This window comes from Erinaceus europaeus, chromosome 15 (assembly GCF_950295315.1).
Source record: "Erinaceus europaeus chromosome 15, mEriEur2.1, whole genome shotgun sequence".
NCBI lineage: Eukaryota > Metazoa > Chordata > Mammalia > Eulipotyphla > Erinaceidae > Erinaceus > Erinaceus europaeus.
Window position 1 is genome coordinate 19,980,104 of NC_080176.1, and position 21,344 is coordinate 20,001,447.

General features: G+C 48.6%; 2 protein-coding genes across 3 annotated transcripts in view; one reads left to right on the forward strand and one right to left on the reverse strand.

Annotated features, from left to right (window-relative positions):
* LOC103119753 (integrin alpha-D) overlaps nucleotides 1-12,933 on the forward strand; it is a 38,153-nt gene extending 25,220 nt beyond the window's left edge. Inside the window, exons 19-30 of one of the 2 annotated variants that reach the window (XM_007530076.2) lie at nucleotides 2,028-2,101; nucleotides 2,310-2,451; nucleotides 3,571-3,684; nucleotides 3,804-3,883; nucleotides 3,962-4,045; nucleotides 8,674-8,752; nucleotides 8,912-9,019; nucleotides 9,127-9,204; nucleotides 9,906-10,019; nucleotides 10,113-10,214; nucleotides 10,362-10,472; nucleotides 12,233-12,932. In XM_007530076.2, the coding sequence (XP_007530138.2) occupies nucleotides 2,028-2,101; nucleotides 2,310-2,451; nucleotides 3,571-3,684; nucleotides 3,804-3,883; nucleotides 3,962-4,045; nucleotides 8,674-8,752; nucleotides 8,912-9,019; nucleotides 9,127-9,204; nucleotides 9,906-10,019; nucleotides 10,113-10,214; nucleotides 10,362-10,472; nucleotides 12,233-12,352 (1,206 nt within the window). In that variant the 3' untranslated portion in view covers nucleotides 12,353-12,932. Of the gene's footprint in view, nucleotides 1-2,027; nucleotides 2,102-2,309; nucleotides 2,452-3,570; nucleotides 3,685-3,803; nucleotides 3,884-3,961; nucleotides 4,046-8,673; nucleotides 8,753-8,911; nucleotides 9,020-9,126; nucleotides 9,205-9,905; nucleotides 10,215-10,361; nucleotides 10,473-12,232 lie in introns of both variants that reach the window. The other variant, XM_060173109.1, reaches the window with a different exon arrangement.
* A 2,010-nt stretch (nucleotides 12,934-14,943) lies between these two features.
* LOC103119720 (cytochrome c oxidase subunit 6A2, mitochondrial) lies at nucleotides 14,944-15,914 on the reverse strand. Its single transcript, XM_007530042.2, has 3 exons — nucleotides 15,759-15,914; nucleotides 15,244-15,380; nucleotides 14,944-15,070 (listed from the first exon to the last, which is right to left on the reverse strand). The coding sequence occupies exons 1-3, from the start codon at nucleotides 15,832-15,834 to the stop codon at nucleotides 14,990-14,992; spliced, it is 294 nt and encodes a 97-aa protein (XP_007530104.2). The 5' UTR covers nucleotides 15,835-15,914; the 3' UTR covers nucleotides 14,944-14,989.
* Nucleotides 15,915-21,344: the final 5,430 nt, after the last annotated feature.

Sequence of the window (21,344 nt, forward strand, 5' to 3'; positions counted from 1 at the left end):
CCACGTGTGCTTAACCCACTGCGCTACTGCCCGACTCCCTATTTATTTTATTTTAATGAGGGAAAAAGAGAGAGATCAGAGTCCTGCTCAGCTCTGACTGATGGTGGTGCTGGGGATTGAACCTGGGACCTTGCAGCCTCTGACAAAAAAGTCTTGCAGAACCATTATGCTATCTCCCCAGCCCACTTTTTCCTTTCCTGCCCCTGGGTCTTCCTCGTACTGTAGCTAGTGTTTGGAATATGTTTCCTTCTCTGGCCACTATAGTCTCCCTGCTCCTCTCCTCTCCTCTCCTCTCCTCTCCTCTCCTCTCCTCTCCTCTCCTCTCCTCTCCTCTCCTCTCCTCTCCTCTCCCCCCCTCCCCTCCTCTCCCTGGAAAGCCATGCTCAGCAGCTGTCACTTCTCTGTCCTCTTGTGCCACCTGGTGGTGCTATGTCAAATACCACATAGCTGGAATCACATAATCACTCCCTTTGTGAATCTGGGAATTGGATTCTCCAGGTGCAAGAGCTGTGTCTGATTCATCTGTCTCCCCTGCCTTTCCTGTTTTCCCCTCCCCGAACTTGACACTTTGCACCTGCCCCATTCATAATACTAAATGGTGAACATTCCTTGTGGATTTAATCTTACATTTTTATATTCTATTTCTTCTTTTTAAAACAGTCTTCTACAGATCTTTGTTACTTATTCTTATTTTTATTCATTTTCTTGGATAGAGACAGAACTGAGAGGGAAAGGAGAGAAAGAGATAAAGAGAAACACGTGCAACACTGATCCAACACTTGTGAAGCTTCTCCCCTGCAGGTGGGGATTGGGGACTTGAACTGGCATCCTTGCACTTGGCAACATGTGCACTCTACCACCACCTGGTCCCTATATTCTTTTTTCTTTAAAGATTTCTTTTGGGGGCTGGGTGGTGGCACACCTGGTTGAGCACACCTGTTACAATGTGCAAGGACCTGGCTTCAAGCCCCCAGTCCCCACCTACAGGGGAAAACTTCATGAGTGGTGAAGCACAGCTGCAGGTGTCTCTCTGCCCTGCTCTCTCTCAGTCTCCACCTTCCTCTCAATTTCTAGCTGTCTCGGGGCCGGGTGGTGGTGCATCTGGTTGAATGCACATGCTGCAATGTGCAAGGACCCAGATTCAAGCCCCTGGTCCCCACCTGCAGGGGAAAAGTTTTGTGAGTGGTGAAGCAGGGCTGCAGGTGTCTCTCTGTCTCGAGCCTTCTCTATTAGCCCTTTCCCTCTAGATTTCTGGCTGTCTCTATCCAGTAAATAAAGATTAAAAAAAGATTTTGAAGAATCTTTTTAAAAGTTTCTAGCTGTTTCTATCAAATAAATAAATAAATAAATAAAATTAAAAATGTTTATAAAAATTAAGATTTTTCTTTTTCTTTTTTTCTTTTTTTATGATACAGAGAAAATAAAGAGAGAGAGGTGGTGAGAGGGAGAGAGAGGACTGTAGCACTGCTCTACCTGCTCATAAAACTTCCCTCTCAGGAGTCGGGTGGTAGCTGAGCAGGTTAAACGCAGGTGGCTCAAAGCACAAGGACCGGCATTAAGGATCCTGGTTCGAGCTCCCGGTTCCCCACCTGCAGGGGAGTCGCCTCACAAGCAGTGAAGCAGGTCTGCAGGTGTCTCTCTCTCTCCCCCTCTCTGTCTTCCCCTCCTCTGTCCATTTCTCTCTGTCCTATCTAACAACAACATCAATAACTACAACAATAAAACAAGGGCAACAAAAGGGAATAAATAAATAAATAAAAACAAAAAAAAACTTCCCTCTCTAGGTGAGAACTGGGGGTTTGGGTCCTCGGTCATGTTAATGCCTGCACTCTGTCTGATGTACCATAATCTGATCCCCTTTCTTTGACATCCTGACTGGCTTTCCCGCACTCGCCAGTGTCCATGACACAGGGTGAGGTGCCTGTGGGTTCTCAGTAGTAAGACTGAAGAGTGTACCCCTTGAGGGGAGGGGGGCTGAAGAGGTGTTCAGGCTCAAGCCGGACTGCTAAGATACCTTTTGCCTGCAGTTCCCTTTTGAGAAGGACTGTGGACAGGACCAACTCTGTGAAGGAGACCTGGGTATCCGCCTCAGCTTCTCCGGGTGAGCTCTCTCCATTCATACCCAGAACCCCAAGCTTCTATTCTCCTGTACTCACGGGGGGGGGGGGGCAGTGCTGTGTCCCCCTGTGGCTCTTCTAATGAAATTGTGTAGATTGCAATGCCACCAGCCCTTAATTCACTAGTCCCAGTGTCACCCACTTTCCGATGAAGTCATTTTCCCAGTCCCAACCCCCCACCCCCCGACCCAGCCCACAGACCCTGGTGGTAGGGAGCATCCTGGAGCTGAATGTGACTGTGACTGTGTGGAATGTGGGCGAGGACTCCTATGGCAGTGTGATCAGCTTCTGCTACCCAGCAGGGCTGTCCTACCGGAGAGTGCTGGGAACCCAGGTAAGAAAAAGCCCCCCGGGGGCCGGGCAGTGGCGCACCTATTACGTTGCACCAGAATGATGCACTGGTTCTCTCTTCTCATCACCATTAATGCAAAAAAAAAAAAAAAAAGAACTTTCTTTGTAAGCTTCATAGTTGTGCTTTTTCACTTCGAAGTCTTTAAACCCATTGAAATTTCTTTTCATGCAGAGAGAGATAGGGATGTCATGTTTTTATTTTTATTGATGACAGGTTTTCCACTTATTGGGGCTTGCCCTGTCCCCTTCTACACACTGGTTAGTTCTTACATGCATGTAAACAGACTTTACAAAATTCATTCTATGGGGCCTGGGAGGTGCTGCAGTGAATAAAGCATTGGACTCTCAAGCATGCGGTCTCAGGGTAGTGGTGCACCTAGTTAAGTGCGCACATTACAGTGCTCAAGAACCCAGGTTCAAGCCCCTGGTCCCCACCTACAGGGAGAAAGCTTCATGAGTGGTGAAGCAGGGCTGCAGGTTTCTTTCTGTCCCTTTTCCTGTCTATCTCCCCTTCCTCTTTCAATTTCTCTCTAACTCTGCCTATCCAGTAATAAATAAATAAACAAACATTGTTTTAAAAAAAATAGCATGAGGGGTGGTCTGGGAGGTGGCACAGTGGTTAAAGCATTGGTTTCTCAAGCATGAGGTCCTAAGTTCAATCCCCAGCAACACATGTACCAGAGTGATGTCTGGTTCTTTCTCTCTCCTCCTATGTTTCTCATTAAAAAATAAATACATTCTTTAAAAATTTAATTTAATTTAAAAAAAAAAAGCATGATGTCCCGAGTTCTATCCCTAGCAGCACATGTACCAGAGTGATGTCTGGTTCTTTCTCTCTCCTCCTATGTTTCTCATTAAAAAATAAATACATTCTTTAAAAATTTAATTTAATTTAAAAAAAAAAAGCATGATGTCCCGAGTTCTATCCCTAGCAGCACATGTACCAGAGTGATGTCTGGTTCTTGTTCTCTCCCTCTCCCTCCCCCTCCCCCTCCCTCCCCCTCCCTCCCCCTCCCCCTCTCCCTCTCTCCCTCTCTCTCTCTGTCTATTTCTCATGGATAAACAAATGAAAATTAAAAAAATCATTCTTCTCCTCTGGAAGCAAGCTCACCAGCGCCCCCTGCGGCTGTCGTGTGAGGCTGCACCCTCTGGGAAGGAGGATGTGAAGAGCAGCCGGTGTAGCATCAACCACCCCGTCTTCCGTGAGGGCAGCAAGGTCCGAGCTTCCTCTCAGGTTCCCAGGGCTCTTCTCCCTGACCCTGGCCTTCCCACCTCCCCGCCTCCTGGTTCCCCCTGTGACCTTCCTTGCTCCCCCCTTCCTCCCCTCTCCCTCAGGGCATTTTCACAGTCACCTTCGATGTCAGCCCCAAGGCCACTCTGGGGGACAGGCTGCTTCTGAGGGCCAACGCCAGCAGGTGAGGCTGGGCCAGGACCCCAGCTTGAGACACCTCTCCTGGGCTCCTTCCCAACTGAAGATCTCACCCCCCCTCCAGTGAGAACAACAAGCCCCCCACCAGTAACACCACCTTCCAGCTGGAGTTCCCGGTGAAGTACGCAGTCTACACTGTGATCAGCAGGTACTCAGCTCGCCTCCCGGGCTTCTGACCGTTCTCTGAGCCTGGTACCTTTTTTTCTTTACTGTTTGTTTGTTGCCATCAAGATTGTTTCTAGGGTTCGGTGCACCTGTGACTCCACCTTCCTCTCCAGCTATATTTTCCCTTTCTTTTTTTTATAAAGGGTGAGAGAGACTGAGAGAAAGAAAGACACCTGCAGCACTGTTTCACCACTCATGAAGCTTCTTCCCCACCTAGACTCGAGGCTTGTCCTTGTACATAGTGATGTATGAACCAGAGGAACCACCATCTGGCTCCTGCCCATGATTTCAACTTAGAACCAATCAGAAAAGTCAAATATATCCCTCCATCCAATCATAAGAGATAGCCACAAGCATAAAATATGGCCACGGGGCAGAATTTGTTGCTATAGCTGCTGATGGTGACACGGGAATTTTTTTCCTGCTCCTGGAGGCTATTTTTCCCTTTTGTTGCCCTTGTTGTTTATCGTTGTTGTTATTGCTACCTTTATTGGATAAGACAGAGAGAAATGGAGAGAGGAAGGGAAGACAGAGGGGGAGAGAAAGGTAGACACCTACAGACCTGCTTCACCACTTGTGAAGGGACCACCCCTGCAGGTGGGGAGCCGGGGGCTCAAACCGGGATCCTTGTGCAAGTCCTTGCACTTTGCGCCATGTGCACTTCACCTGGTGCACTACCACCCAGCCCCTGACACAGGAACTTTTAGGGGAGCTAAGGAGGAGGATTGCCTTTCTAAATACTATGCATGGGGGATAGGCGCACCAAATTTTGGTGGTGGGTGTGGTGTGAAAGTCCACCCTGTAACTTATTTTTCCATTATATATATTTTTTCTTTTTTTTTTTTTTCTTATCAGAGCACTATTAGCTCTGGTTTATGGTGATAGAAGGGATTGAACCTGGGACTTCAGAGCCTCAAGCATAAAGTCTTTTGCATCAACCCCCCTGTAATTTTGTAGACCTCTGAACCACCATTAACTCACTAAGAAATATTATTTAAAAGGAAAAAGAAAAAGAAAAAAAAAGCTATGCCTGAATTTTGATGCTGAGTATCCCTTAGAAGTGTCCATAGAGGGGGGCTGGGCAGTAGTGCAGTGGGTTAAGTGCACATGGCACAAAGCACAAGGACCGGCGTAGGGATCCCAGTCTGAGCCCCCAGCTCCCCACCTGCAGGGGAGTCGCTTCACAAACGGTGAAGCAGGTCTGCAGATGTCTATCTTTCTCTCTCCCTCTCTGTCTTCCCCTCCTCTCTCCATTTCTCTCTGTCCTATCCAATAACAACGATAAACAACAACGGCAACAATCAGGGGGAAAAATGGCCTCCAGGAGCAGTGGATTCATGGTGCAGGCACCGAGCCCCAACAATAACCTTGGAGGCAAAAAAAAAAAAAAAAGACTTGTCCATAGTTCTGAGGCCAGGGCACTGCCGTCAACACTTTATATGCACTTGCATCATTCAGTGATGCCAGTGACATCTAGTATTGCTCTGTGACAGCGAGTGTCAGCCCCTTTCCTTTTAAAAAAAAATTAGCAATTTGATATTGATTTACAAAGTTACATGTCAACTGGGGTGTAATTCCATACTGTTCCCACCACCAGAGTTCTGAACCCCAAGTCCCTCCCTTGCAAACCACCGTGCTTCTCCCAAGGTTGCCGACATGGGTTAACTGTCATCTCTACGACTATCAACATTTGCGCATATTTCCCCCTTTTTTTCTTCCAGGTCCAGTCCTCTCTTCCCCTCCAAGCCACCCTATTACTACATCCAAATATTTCTCTCCTTTTCTTCCCCCCTCCCTGGGACCTGATAGAGCTGGAGTTCAGAGCTCTCTGATCCTCTTCCTCCTATCACTTCTCTCCCCCTGGGAGTATGGATCAAAGTTGTTTTTTGAGGTGCAGAAGGTAGGAGTTCTAGCTTCTGTAATTGCTTCTCTGCTGGAATTGGGCATTGGCAGATCAATCCATACCCCCAGCCTGTTTCTGTTTTTTCCTAGTGAGGTAGGGCTCTGGAGAGGTGAAGTTCCAGGACACACTGGTCAAGTCGTCTGCCCAGAGGAGTCAGGATAGAATCATGGTAGCATCTGCAGCTTGCTGTCTGGGAGGTAGCAGGACATAAAGTGAGACAAAAATGGTTAATGGACAGGAACCAAAAAGTAAGAACAGGGCAGATGAGATTGGGGGTCTTAGGGTGGAAGAAAGCTTGGAAATTCATTTTAGGCATGTTTCTAGGGGTCTACAACTATGGTAGTTTTTGCTTGAGTTTGATAGCTAGCATGAAGTTGGATAAAACTATTCTCTGAGAAAATGGTGTCAAAGTAGGGGAAAGGACTGGAAAGTTGGACTAGGCCAGAGTAGCTCCCATTCTTGAAAAAATGCTATGGATAGAATTGACTATTTTACCTCCACCCACCTGCTCCAGGACATATATATATATATATCACCAGAGCCTGTGGAACTTCTGAGCCCCTATGGGTCTGAGCTCGCAGCTCATGGTCACAGCTGGGAACATTGCAGGCTGCACTCATTTCAGGACCAGTCTTCCTCAACTGGCAGGTGTCAGCCCTCTTTCTATCAACAAAGAAACCAAGAGATGAAATAATTCACTCCTGCCATTCAGTTACTCAGTGACAGGGCAAGGAGCCAAGTCCAGGTAATGTGGCTTCAGAGCTGTGCCACAGACATAAGCCACACACTTCACCAGGGACTGGGGAGCCAGGTTATTTGCTCATGTTTGATAAGAACTTTAGAACTGGAAGATCTGATTGATTGATTGATTGATTGATCACTAGGGTTTTACTGCTCTGGGTCAGCTTCTTCAGAGAGAGAGAGAGAAATAACTACAGCACTGAAGCTCCCTCCAATGCAGTGGAGGGTGGGCTCAAACCTGCATTATGCATTTGGCAAAAAGCAACACACTCTCTAGGTGAATTGTTTGGTCAGCCCTAGAACTGGAAGATTTTTAGCTGAGAAAACCAAAGCAGAGGGCAAAACAGTAAGTTCTAACATGTATGAGGGACTGTGTGCTAAGCACTGCTACAGACTTCACCAAATTCCTTTAGAGGTTAACAGTGATAGCAGCAGTGATAGCAGCAGTGAAGCCCAAGCCAGTGAAGTAGCTGACTCGGATAATGTGCTGCTTTGCCGTATGCAAGACCCAGGTTCAAGCCTGGCCCCCACTGCATTGAAGGAAACTTCAATGCTATGGGGTACCTCTCTCTCTCTCTCTCTCTCTCTTGTTATCTCTCTCCCCCCCAGCCTCCACTACAAGGGCTCCCAAAAAGCTTAAGTAGACGACTGTAAGTTATTTAGGCAGAAAGTAGTGGACCTGACCTGTGAATGCAGCTCCCCGGTCTGTGATCTTTATCGTCAAGCTGGGAATCAAGTCTGTGGCAGACTGTTGGGACCCCTGGGTCTGCATAGTTGGCCTGATTCTGTGTTCTAAGCCCTGGAGAGCATGAAGATCCCTCTGAGACCTGTTTTGATCTGGGGAGGGAGGGGTTATGGCTTTCTTGACTGGTGAATCTTCAGAGCCAAGCACACTTCTTGACACGTGGTAAATGGATGAGGGATGGATGAATGGATAGGTTGATGAATGGTTAAATAGATAATGAGTGGATGATGAATAGATGGTGGATAGCTAAATGAGTAGATGGATAGGTGGATGATGGATGGATGGATGGATGGATGGATAGTTAAATGAATGGGTTGATGAATGAATGGTAGACAGCTGGATGGATGGGTAGATGGATAAGTTTATAGATGGATGGCTGGGTGGGTGGATAGGTAGATGAGTGGGTAGATGAATGGATAAGTATATGTGTATATGTATGGATAATGGGCAAATAAGAAATTATATGGGTGGTGGTGGATGGATGGATGGATGGATGGATGGATGGACAGACAGATGAGAAAATGGATGGTGTGGATGGATGGGTGGGTGGGCTATCCTGGAGCATTTATGTCCATAAGGTGCCTCCACACTGATCCCGTCTGACTAACCTCTACTCACCTAAGTCTAGTCTCCTCCTTCCCATTGTGCAGGGCTCACCCTCCCTGTTTCCTGAGCCGCCCACTCATACTCCCCTGAGCCCCTTGAGGATTATTCTGGTAGAAGTTACGTCAACACTTGCCTTCTAGAATAAATGTGTGGGTGCCTTTGTCCTATGTAACAGTGTTTAAATGTTATTATGAGAGAGCCAAGGAGATGGTATAATACTTCTCCAACAGACTTCCATACCTGAAGGAAGCTCCAAGGTCCCAGGATCAATCCCCAGCACCACTATTAACCAGAGCTGAGCAGTGCTCTGGGAAAATAGTAACCCTGATGTTAATGCCATGGGAGGTGATGTTAAAGTGGAGGGATAAGGACACAGCAAATAGAAGAGCTTATGAGGTTATGAAAGGACATCAGGAGATAAGTGAGCCAGCTGTTCTAGGTGACAGGGCAAAGGTCATGGGAGGGACAGGTGCTGAGGCTGCAGAGGTGTGTAGGGACCCTCATTGTTTTCCTGGGCCATCTGCTGAGTCCAGTGGGGTGTTTGGCAGCTGGCTGTTATCTAGGGTCCACGGGACTATGTCTCCACATAAAGGCTTTCCCCCTTCCCCCCCCCCAGGCAGGAAGAATCCACCAAGTACCTCAACTTTTCAACTTCTGATGCAACAAGCCAGAGAGAAATCGAACATCGATATAGAGTGAGAGGCATGGGATGGCCATGCCCACCCCCTCAGTGCTGCCAACATTGGAAGTTGGTGTTGACAGATGGAGAGGACACAGAGGGCAAGAGGCAGGAAGCAGGTGGGGCTTGGGGCATTCCTGGGACAGCAGTCACGTTCCTTGTCAATTTTCTGCAGGTGAATAACCTGAGTCAGCGTGATCTGCCCATCAGCATAGTTTTCTGGGCGCCCATCCTCCTCGATGGTGTGGCTGTGTGGGATGTGATTCTGGTGGCCCCCTCACAGGTACCTGCCTTCTTCCCCTGTCTTCAGTCTCTTCCCCCAACTTGCTGTGTCCCCCACTCTCTCTCTCTGGGGAGAATCCATCATTCTGTGATTCTTTCCTTCACCAGAGTCTCCCCTGTGTGTCAGAAAAGCACCCCCCACAGCATGCTGACTTCCAGAACCAGATTCCAGGGAGCCCCTTACTGGTGAGAAAAACTCAGGACTTATTTGGGGAACACCGAGGAACAGCTCTGCTGTGACATAGAACTGTGCAGACATCCTGTAATTATTGTTATTTTTAAATTGTTCCCAGGAATCGGGTGGTAGCGCAGTGGGTTAAGGGCAGGTGATGTAAAGTGCAAGGCCCGGTGTAAGGATCCCAGTTCAAGCCCCCGGCTCCCCACCTACAGGGGAGTTGCTTCACAAGTGGTGAAGCAGGTCTGCAGGTGTCTGTCTTTCTCTCCCCCTCTCTATCTTCCCTTCCTCTCCCCATTTCTCTCTGTCCTATCCAACAACAGTGACATCAATAACAACAACTACAACAATAACACAAGGGCAACAATAAGGGAATAAATATTTAAAAAAGCTAAAACCATTAAAATTGTTCCCAACTTCATCATCATTTTATTGCATTTTTTTAAATGTTTGATTTATTTTAATGAGAGTGATATACAGAGAAAGAGAGAAGGACCAGAGACTAGGATTTACAGTGGTTCTGAGATTGAACCTGGGACCTGAAGAGCATCAGGCATGAGTCTTTTTGCAGAACCACTATGCTATCTCCGCAGTGCCATTATAATAACAATCCTGTAATTATTGTTCAAGAATTCCCCCATTCTCAACAGGACAGACTTTATTTTCTCTTATGCTTCATCCTTCTGCTGTGAACCTCCCTCTCTGTCCCCAGGACTGCACGCTGGCCCACTGCCAGCGCTTCCGCTGTGCCGTCCCCTCCTTCGGCCTCCAGGAGGAGCTGGACTTCACCCTGAAGGGCAACCTCAGCTTCAGCTGGACCCGCCAGGTATGCAGCCCCTCAGCCAGGGCGGGTCACCCTGGGGCTCAGCCCTCCCGCCAGCCTGGCCCCCAAGCTGTCCCCGGTCCCCTGTCCCTGCAGACGCAGCAGAAGAAGGTGGCGGTGCTGAGTGCCGCTGAGATCCTGCTCGACACCTCCGTGTACTCCCAGCTCCCGGGGCAGGAGGCCTTTCTGCGCACCCAGGTGGCGCCGGTGGGGGGTTCCAGGGGCCCCCGGAGGGAGCCCAAGGGTGGCTGGGACAGCGGGGGGACAGGCCCCGGGGAGGACCCGGGAACAGGCCAGGCAAAGGCTGGGGGCCGAGGCCTCAGCCTGGTCGTCCTCCCTCGCCAGGTGGAGACGGTGCTGGAAGAGCTGGAGGTCCACGACCCGGTCCCCCTGGTGGTGGGAAGCTCCGTGGGGGGACTGCTGCTGCTGGGGCTCATCACTGCCGCTCTGCGCAGGGTAAGCCCCGCCCCACGCTGACGTCACCGACATCCTATCACACCTTCTGGCTCCAGCAATGCATTATGGGAAAAAACAGCCATGTTGTCAGACACCCTGGCCACGTGTTATAGTGCTTGGCTGCAGGCTGCTTGCTCACACTTTGAGTGTGTGTGTGTGTGTGTGTGTGTGTGTGTGTGTGTGTGTGTGTGTGTGTTAAGATTTTATTTATTTATTAATGAGAAACATAGGAGGAGGGAAAAAGCGCCAGACATCACTCTAGTACATGTGCTGCTGGGGATTGAACTCCAGACCTCGTGCTTGAGAGTCTGATGCTTTATCCACTGCGCCAACTCCAGGACCACACTTTCTGAGTCTTGTTTCTTCACTTTAAAAATAATCATTGGGGGAGTCGGGCTGTAGCTCAGCGAGTTAAGCACAGGTGGTGCGAAGCACAGGTGGTGCGAAGCACAAGGACCAGCCTAAGGATCCCCACCTACAGGGGAGTCGCTTCACAGGGGGTGAAGAGGTCTGCAGGTGTCTATCTTTCTCTCTCCGTCTTCCCCTCCTCTCTCCATTTCTCTCTGACCTATCCAACAACAACAACGACGACAATAATAACTACAGCAATAAAACAAGGGCAACAAAAGGACCTAAATTAAATAAATATTTTGAAAATTAAAGAAAAAGAATAATCATAGGGCCGGGGAGCTATGTAGTGGTTATGTCAAAGGCTTTCCCACCTGAGGTTCCCAGGTTCCAAGTTCAATCCCCAGCTCTATTATAAGCCAGAGCAGAACTCTGGTTGTTGATGATGATTATAAAAGTCAGGTGGAGGGAGTAAGAAGGTAGCGCAGCAGGTTAAGCTCAGGTGGCACCAAGCACAAGGACCAGCTTAAGGATCCTGGTTCGAGCCTCTGGCACCCCACCTGCAGGAGCGTCACTTCACAGGTGGTGAAGCAGGTCTGCAGGTGTCTAACTTTCTCTCCCTCTCTGTCTTCCCCATCTTTCTCCATTTCTCTCTGTCTTATCCAACAATGATGACATCAGTAACAATAAAAAAAAAAGCAACAAAAGGAAATAAATATTTTAAAATTTAAAAAAATCAGATGGTGGCACACCCAATAGAGCACACGTTACCATTCACCAGAACCCAGGTGCAAGCCCCTCAGCCCCTACCTGCAGTGAGGAAGCTTCACGAGTGGTGAAGCAGTGCCGCAGGTGTCTCTTTGTCTCTTCCTCTCTCTCTCTCCCTTCTCAATTTCACTCTGTATTAAAAAAAAAAAAATGGAAAAAATGGCCACTGGGAGCTATTGGGTTCCTGGGGCAGGCACTGAATTCCCACAATAACCCTGGTGGCAATTTTTTAAAAAGTCATAATAATAACAAGAATGTCTACATCACAGAGTGCCAGAAATACAACAAACATAACACCAAGGTATATGCACAAACCTATCTGACTACAGAATCTACTCTGTTATTTTATAGTGTGTGCTGAATATGCATTACGTTGCTCTGCACAAAAGCTGTTGCCCCATGAGGAGATTGCATAGTGGTTCTGCAAAAGGACTTTCATGCCTCAAGGTCTCAGGTCCCAGGTTCATTCCCTGGCACCACCATAAGCCACAGCTGGGCTACTTTTTCCAGGCAGAGAGAGAGAGAGAGAGAGAGAGAGAGAGAGGGAGAGAGATCCATCAGCATAGTCCCCTTCTTTTTCCTCAGCCTCTCAACACTCTCCCCTGTCCTCTGACTCAGCACTTCTGACTTTCTTCCCCCTATAGGTTGGCTTCTTCAAACGTCAGTACAAAGAAATGCTTGTGGACCATCCTGCAGAAGACACTGGCCCCCTCAGTGAGAAGAACTCCAGTTGTGAGGCCCCAGACCTGCCTCTGTCCTCCTAACCCACTCTCCTGTTTCTCTCTATCCCCATGGCTGGTTGTGCCTGGCCTGCAAAGCTCCTTCCCTGGGAATCACCTCTCTGCAGACCTGGAGCAGCCTGAGCGCACTAAGGCACCTTTCCAAGGTGCTGCCAGATTTTTGTGCTTTTACTGCACTCTCTGACTTCTTCAGTGAGGACCTACTTTTTTTGAGGCATGTTGCCAGCAGGGATTTTCATACGTATAAGAGTGGCAACATTAAAAGAGAATATTGATGGTAGAGTTTCCTTGTACGAAAGGGCTTCCTTCCAGGGAACTGATGATGGTCATTCTGGGAAGATGTCGGGGTGGGGGTGTGGAGAACTGCTTGTGAGTTTAGAAAGCATGACTGACTGTCTCAGGTGACTGGGTCCTGAAATCATCTTTACTCGGTGTCTGGGGCAGGTCTGAGAAGGTGTGTGTGTGTGTGTGTGTGTGTGTGTGTTGCTCCTAGAATTGACAGTGGCATCTGGGGAATGAACAAAATGCCCAGACCTTGGTTGATATTATGCTACTCTTTAACAGGGTCCCTCAAAGCTATAATACAATAAAATAAAAAGCTTTCAGAAAGGACCATCTGACTTTGCAAACGGTTGCAGAAAGCCTGCTAATGGTGGTCTTGGAAAAGCAATCAGAATGTTCCAGACCCAGAGCTAGGTCAGGGGTACCTCATTCATAGGGTGCTTGATCCTGTCTGTGAAATTTGTGGCCACAGGTGTCACTGATGGCCTAGGTGAACAGAAGTACTTCCAGGTTTGTAGCTCTGACTTGACAGGACGTCACTCACCAGGAATTCAACCATTTCATCCTTGAGAATTTCACCTGCTGCCTTCTGGGGGTGGGCAAAATTGTCCACCCAAGAATCACTGAGAGAAGTCTATGTATGTGAATACCCTTTCCAGCTAGACCTGTGAATATTGATAGGTGGGGAGAAGTGGGGAATCACCTATATGCCCATTAAAGGGGTTCCCAGGGCCATGCTGTGGCCACCTGGTTAAACACACACACACACCACAGTATGCAAGGACTCAGGTTCAAGCCCCTGGTCCCCACTTGCAGGAAGAAAGTTTCACGAGTGATGAAATAGGGCTGCAGGTGTCTCTGTCTCTTTCCCTCTCTATCTTTCCCTCTCAATTTATTCCTGTCTCTATCCAATAATAAATAAAATATTTTTTAGAAATCTGTTCCCTGGAGTATCTTATATCAGGTGTTGGGAAACTTGAGGTCAGATGCCATAAACACAACACCAGTTTGGATACAACAAATGAGCCTTAAGAACTGGGAGAAAGTCTAAGCTCATCAAATAAAGAAAGAACTGCAAAACCTGGATAAGGCAGGAGATTGACACACTTCAATGACGGCCTTTTTGGTCAATATCAGGCCACTCCATCATCTGAGGCACTAATCAGGGACTCCTTAGATTCCCACAAAGATATGATGGGATAAGACCTCTAATAAATACCTCTTTCCACCATCACTGGTCACATCCAACAGAAATATCATCATAAGTCTTCTTGTGGGCCTCTCCAAAACCTGGCCCTCACTGTAGAGCAGCAATGGTAGAGGCTGTCCCACTCTCTGAAGGGAGGCTGGGTCAGCCTACTCTGCCACTCGAGGAAGAGTAGTCCTGAAATGAGAGCAGCCTAGAATGTTCCTAGCTGTGATCATGGACTGTGAGCTCAGACAGGAACTCAGAGGTTACACAGGCTCCTGTGCTAAATATGAACAGACATGGGCTCTAGATCAGATCAGTAGGGTAAATAGTTAATGGTATTTATCGACTTTCCTCATGTTTGGGAGCTACTCTCTGCCCTAATCCAACTTGCTAGTACTTTTCTAAACTCTGAAACCATTTCCCAAGCAGTATTTTTAGTCTACCTGCATGTTAGCTATCAAGCTCAGGCAAAAATTACTAAAGTCAAAGTCATGAGCCCCTTGGAACATACCTAAAATAGACTTCCTAGCTTCTTCCCACACGAAGAGTCCTAATTTCATCTGCTCTATTCCTACTTTTGGGCTCCTGTTTATTAAACAATTTGTCCTGCTTTCTATCTTACCACCTTTCAGCCATCAAGTTGCAGACACTACTATGATGCTAACCAGACTTCCCTGGGCAGATGACCTCACCAATGTTTCCAGAAGTCTCACCTCTCCAGAGCCCTACCCGACTAGGGAAAGATAGTAACAGGCTGGGGGGTATGGATCGACTTGCCAGTGTCCAACAGAGAAGCAATTGCAGAAGCCAGAACTCCCACATTCTTCACCCCAAAAAGAATTTCCCAAAGGGATAAAGAATAGAGAAGTTTCGTAGATAGCATAATGGTTATGCAAAGAGACTCTTACGCCTAAGGTTCCAAAGCCCCAGGTTCAATCCCCCACACAATCATAAGCCAGAGCTGAGCAGTGCTCTGGTTTAAAAAAAAAAAAGGAAGTATCCAGTGGAGGGGGTGGGATGCAGAACTCTGGTTGTGCCCCGTTATCTTACAATCTTGTAAATCATTATCAAATTACTAGTAAAAAAAATGAAAAAATAAAAAAGGAGCAAGCCCGGGTCCCCAGGAAGCCAGACAATGGACTGTGGCCTCTCAGCGTTTATTGCATCTGAAGGCTTCGGCCTGGGTCTCAGTGTTCGTAGCCTGTGGGCAGCGGGTTGACGTGAGGGTTGTGGAAAAGGGTGTGATTACCGTCTCCCCATGAGTAGGGCTGTGAGAGAGGAAGAGAGACAGAGACAGCTGTCAGCGCGCTCACCTCCGGGCCTGCGGGTCCCCGCACCCTGCACCCTCCCGGGTCCCGATATCTCTACTACTCCAGGTCTGGGGCCCTGCCCCGCTTCTCCCCCCGCCCACCCCCATCCCTGCTCCCGGAACCCCTCGAACCTTGGTGCGGATGCGGAGATGGCGGTAGGGGACGAACTCGGGGCGCTGGTGTTGGCCAGCGTGGAGCCAAGAGTTGAGGGTGCAGACAGCCACGCTGGGGAGCGCCAGCATGAAGGTCAGGAGGCGCCAGGTGCGGGCTGCGGGTGACGGGAGCCGGGGAAGTTGGGGGGCAGGACAGATGGGGAGCAAGTTGGCGAGGGGGGCGAGGTGGGGGAGGCAGGGGAGTGTTGGGGGGCAAAGCAGGACAGGTGGGGGAAAGCGGGTGGGGGGCACAAGTAGGCGAGGTGGGGGACCAGGTGGGAAAGTTGGGAGGCCAAGCGGACAGGTGGAAGGGAAGGCTGTGGGCGAGCTGGGGGGCAGGATGGGGATGTTGGGGGGCAAAGCAGGACAGGTGGAGGGCACAGGCTGGCGAGGGGGGAGACCAGGTGGGGGAGCTGGAGGGCCAAGCAGGACAGGTGGGCAAGGTGAGGGGCCAGGTGGGAAGGTCAGGAAGCCCCTGGGCCCGGCTCACTCACCTCCAGCCCCGCCATGCTCCCCTTTGGCTGCGCTGGCGAAGCCCCGGCTCAGCGACCTCAGCGGCAGCGCCATCATGCTGGGGACAGCTCTGTCCTCTCTCTCCTTCACTGGGCCTGGCCACCCTCCCTGCTCTCTGGGTTAGTCGCCTGTTGAGTCTTCCAGAGGGGAGGGTATTTTTAGAGGCTTCTATATTTAAAACTAGGCCTGACTGGCCTGAGGTAACTCCCACCCCCAGGGCTGCTGCACCTGTCTCTTATTTTGGTTAAGGACACAGACTACAATCGGTCATTCTTTTTATAGTTGCAGGAAACTCTTTGGCTACATACTCTGTCCCTGTGCTTTAAATAGTTAATAAATACTTGCAGGGTAATTCTGTGTTCTGTTGAATCACAGTTGTTTTTTTAACCTGTAAGATATATAGTGACTTGTATCATAAATAGTATTTACAAAGTTTCATTAAATAACAAGAAGAAGTCAACTCTTGAGTCTGGCACTCACAGTAGTGTTACTTATAGATACCTCCAGATTCTTTGCAGAGAACAGAATCCACTCTTGCTGATTCGGAGAGGATAAGCAGGGTGGGGAGAGAGCACAGTGGTTCTGCAAAATGCTTTGAAGCCTACAGTTCTGAGGTCCTAGTCTCAATTCCTGGCACTGTCATAAACCACTGCTAAGCAGTGCTCCGGGAGAAGGAAAGAAGAGAGGAAGGAGAAAGGGAAAATAGAAACAGACGAAGAGAGAGTGAGCAGGAGAGAAAGTGTAGTGCATGTGTTTTCTTCTCTTTTTTTTTTTCCCCTCCAGGGTTATCGCTGGGGCTTGGTGCCAGCACTACAAATCCACTGCTCCCAGAGCCCCCCCCCCTTTTTCCCTTTCATTTTATTGGATAGGACAGAGAGAAATTGAGAGGGGAGAGGAGACAGAGAGGGAGAGACACCTGCAGACCTGCTTCACCATTTGTGAAGCAACCTCCCTGCAGGGGGTGGGGGATCCTAGCGCTTTGTATTGTGTGCGCTTAACCCGGGTTGCCGTGTGTGCGCGTGCGCGTGCGCGTGCGCGTGCGCGTGTGTGTGTGTCTGTGTGTGTGTGTTTAAAGAGACCACAGCACTGAAGCTTCCTCCAGTGCAGGGAACCAAGTTCAAACCTGAGCTGTGCATATGGCAAAGTAGTGAGTGAGAGCACTATCCCAGTGAGTTATTGCATCAGCCCCGAAGGCTTGATTATTCATTTATGTTTTATTTTGTTTCTATTGCCTCCGAAGTTATCTCTGGGGCTCGGTGCCTGCATAAGGAGTCCAGTACTCCTGGTGGCCATTCTCCGCCCCCCACCCCCCGCCTTTAATTTGATTGGACAGAGAGAAATTGAGAGGATAGAGAGAGCTAGAGGAGATGCCTTTAGCACTGCTTCACCATGCATGAAGCTTCCTCCTGTAGGTGGGGTCAGGGGGCTTGAACTCAGGTCCTGTGCATGATGCCCTGTGTGCTCTGCCAGGTGCACCACTGCCTGGTCCCTAAAGGTTCATTTTTTTAAAGTATTGATTTATTTATTCCCTTTTGTTGCCCTAGTTGTTTTCTTTTTTTTTTTCTTTGAGCCCCCAGCTCCCCACCTGCAGGGGAGTCGCTTCACAGACGAAGCAGGTCAGCAGGTGTCTATCTTTCTCTCCCCCTCTGTCTTCCTCTCCTCTCTCCATCTCTCTCTGTCCTATCCAACAATGATGACATCAATAATAACTACACACACACAAAAAAAAAACAAGGGCAACAAAAGGGAATAAGTAAATTAAAAAAATATATATATATGAAGAATAATCTATGTGGTTGGTTATGTATATTGGTAACAGGGAAGAGAATTATGAATTGTGTTACTGCCAGGTTAGTTAAAATGAAAAGGAGGAATATAAAGGTTAAAACTCTTTTGTATATGGACTACTGTGCATGAGTTCTTGAATAAAATGTGGAAACCAGAGAGAAAAAAAGGGAGACAGACAGATACCAGAGCACTACTCCGGCACATGTGGTGCCAGGGATCAAACTTAGGACATCGCACACACAAGTCTGATGGATACAATGAGCCATCAGTGCAGGTGCTATTAAGTTTCCCAGCCCAGATAACTTCTCCCATTCAGGGTGGAACCTCTTCAAGGTTCCCCAGCTTAGAAGTCCTGGGGGCGGGGGGAGGTTGAAGATAGTACAGTGGCTATGCAAAGAGACTTTCACATGTAAGGTTCTGACATCGCAGGTTCAATCCTCCCACCACCACCGTAAGCCTGAGCTAATCAGAACTATTGTAAAAAGTAAATAAAAAGTCTTGAGAAAGGGAAAACCCAGGCCTGCTATACCCTATAGTGTAGTAATACTGAAGAAAACAGAGCCAAGTCTGACACCTTCAAATTTCATAGGACCGGGTAGTTAAGACTTCTGTCACAGGCCCAGGAGGCTGTGTGGTGGATGAAGCACTGGACTCTGGTGGGGGGGGGTCTTGAGTTTGATGCCCAGGGTCACAATGTGCCAGAGTGATGCTCAGGTTCTCTCTCCTCTTCCTCCTTTCTCTCATAAATAAATAAATAAATAAAATTTAAAAGGAATTTAGTCATAGGGATCTGGAGATTGCTCACCCTGTAGAGCACACACCTCTCCATGCATATGGCCCTGGGTTCTAGCCCTGGCACTACTGGGGAGATCCAAAAGATGGTATGAATAGAGGTATGTCTTACCTCTCTCCCTCTGAATGAAAAAATGAAAGTTAGGCCCAGAAGGACACACAGCAGTCTCTGAGTTCATTCCACTGTACCACAATGAATACATAAGTAACAATAAGAACAATAAAATAAATAGAGTAGCGTAAGATCGCTTTACTGTGGGGCAATTCATTTGCCAAAATGCCGTAATTCCTTGAAATGCTCTAAGAAATGCAACCAAACTACCGGTCTTCAACTGAAAATATTAATCAGCCCCAAGACCGAAAGTCTGCACTTGCCTGAGTTCTGCATACCGGGCTGCGGGCTGGTGCTGTGTAGGGGTGCCCTGCTGACGGGTACAACCCTGAGGAGTCCTGGTCGGGGCTGCTCTGTGGGGTCCTACTGGAGAGTGAATGCTGTTGGGAGGGAAAGGAAGGATCCCGTTCGGTGGGGTGCTGCTTCGAGGCGTCCGGATCTGAGTGCTCGCGGCCTTGAAGCTCCCGATGCCTGAAGGCACAGGAAGTGGCTAGACAGGTGTCCCCTCAAGCCCCTTCCTGCCGCCGGGTACCCAGCCTACTGCGCCCAATTGCCCACCCTCCGCCCACCTCGCACCAGTATGTCTGCGCCCCCTTGGCCCCCTGGTTCCTGCACTCCCAGTCTCGCCCTAGTTGTTTTCTTGTTGTAGTTATTATTGTTGTCATCATTGTTGGATAGGACAGAGAGAAATGGAGAGAGGAGAGGAAGACAGAGAGGGGGAGAGAAAGACAGACACCTGCAGACCTGCTTCACTGCCTGTGAAGTGACTCCCTTGCAGGTGGGGAACCAGGGGCTCGAACCGGGATCCTTACACCAGTCCTTGTGCTTTGCGCCACGTGCGCTTAACCTGCGCTACTGCCTGACTACCTAAAGGTTCATTTTTAATAAGGCTCCATACCTGTCCTTCCTCTTGGTTCTAAACTGAGCAATACTTGAGTCTTAAGATTTTTTTTTTCTTTTTCTTTTTTGGAACCTGATTGAGCAAGCAGATGTCACCTAGTCATGCCAGTTGAATCCAAGTCCTCACTGGATTCAAAATTCTCTCTTTTAAAAATACTTTTTTTATTTTTAATCAGAGAGAGACTACTATAGTGGAAGATACAAAAAGACAAACGCACTGCTCAGCTGGCTTATGGTGGTACTAAATATTGACCCTGAGACCTCAGAGCCTAGCTAGGCCTGCTGCTTGCTCCCTGCAGAGGGGAGGGAGTTGTTTCTGAACACACCTGGGGGAGCCCCTTTCATGGAGCGCCTGGAACCCCCACTTGCAGGAGGGAAGCCTCAAGAGCAGTAAAGCAGGTCCCTGGAGGCTTTTATTTCTTAATTTTTATTTATAAAAAGGAAACACAGACAAAAACCATAGGATAAGAAGGGTACAACTCCACACAGTTCCCACCACTGGAACTCCGTATCTCACCCCCTCCTCTGATAGCTTTCCTATTCTTTAACCCTCTGGGAGTATGGACCCAGGGTCATTATGGGGTGCAGAAGGTGAAAGGTTTGGCTTCTGTAATTGCGTCCCCACTGAACATGGGCGTTGACAGGTCAATCCATACTCCCAGCCTGTCTCTCTTTTTCCCTAGTGGGGCAGGGCTCTGGGGAAGTGGGGCTCCAGGACACATTGGTGGGGTCGTCTGCCCAGGGATGTCCAGTTGGCATCATGGTAGCATCTAGAACCTGGTGGCTGAAAGAAGAGTTAACATATAAAGCCAAACAAGTTGTTGACTAATCTGCCAGGCTAGTGATGTGAGAGAGATGACCCAGGAACTGAGCTGGTGGTGGCAAGGTGGTTCAAATCTTTATTCATCTGAACACCCCAGAGTCGGGTGGTAGCACAGGGGGTTAAGCACACATGGCGCAAAGCACAAGAGTCGGCATAAAAATCCCAGTCTGAGTGCCCCAGCTCTTCGAGGCCAGAAAATGGAAGTGTATTGACAATATCATACATGGTTAGGAAAGGGGCAGAGAAAGGTAAAAGGGGACTGGGAAAGGTAGGAACTTCCTTAGCAACTGTTCCGAGGGGCTTAACTGGTAGGATTAATAATACCCTGCAGGCAGGGAGGGTCTTGAGGGTAGAAAAAGAATATATCAAATGAGCAGAATGGGTGGGGAAATAGGGAGGAGGCCATAAGTCATTTGTGAGACAAAGCAGAACATTGGTATGTAGATAATAAAGTGGGCCATTGTATCAGGGTGAAGCAGGGGAGCTGGCTTAATGTTTGAAGGAATGCCAAGCCCTTGGGGGCAGAAAAATGCAGGGTCTCTGGAGACAGGGCATAAGCTAACAGGGAGACAGAAAACTGAGGTCCGTACCTCTCCCAAGCTTGACCTCAGGAAGAGAGAGTTTGAGTCTCCTCAGTTTCCCATTTTTCAATGGGAAAAACCTCACCATGCTCAACCTTGTTCTCACAGTATTTCCAGCACTAATCATGAACCTAAGGGCTAGAATTTTGCAGATGAAGATTTGGGGATCTCCGTTTTGTAGATAGCTAGTAGGCCTATTTTAGGTATATTCCAAAGGGCCCATGACTATACTAGTTTGTTTGTTTTTCTGAGCCTGACATCTCTCCATTGTTACTGGTCATCTCTATCAGGAACAACACAATAGACCCCTTTGTGGGCCCCCATAGGACCTTGCCCTCAGCTTGCATCAACAATGGTAGAGAATGTTCCCTCCTCCGATAGGAGGCTGGACAACATACTCTATCCTCCACCTGAGGAAGATGGGTCCTGAAGTTGGGGGCAGCTTGGAACATTCCTACTCATGACCACAGAAAGTGAGCTCAGATCTACAGGGATGCAGAGGTCACATAGGCTCCTAAGTTGAATATGGGCCCCAGATCAGATCAGATTGGTGGGGTTTACAGTCAACAGT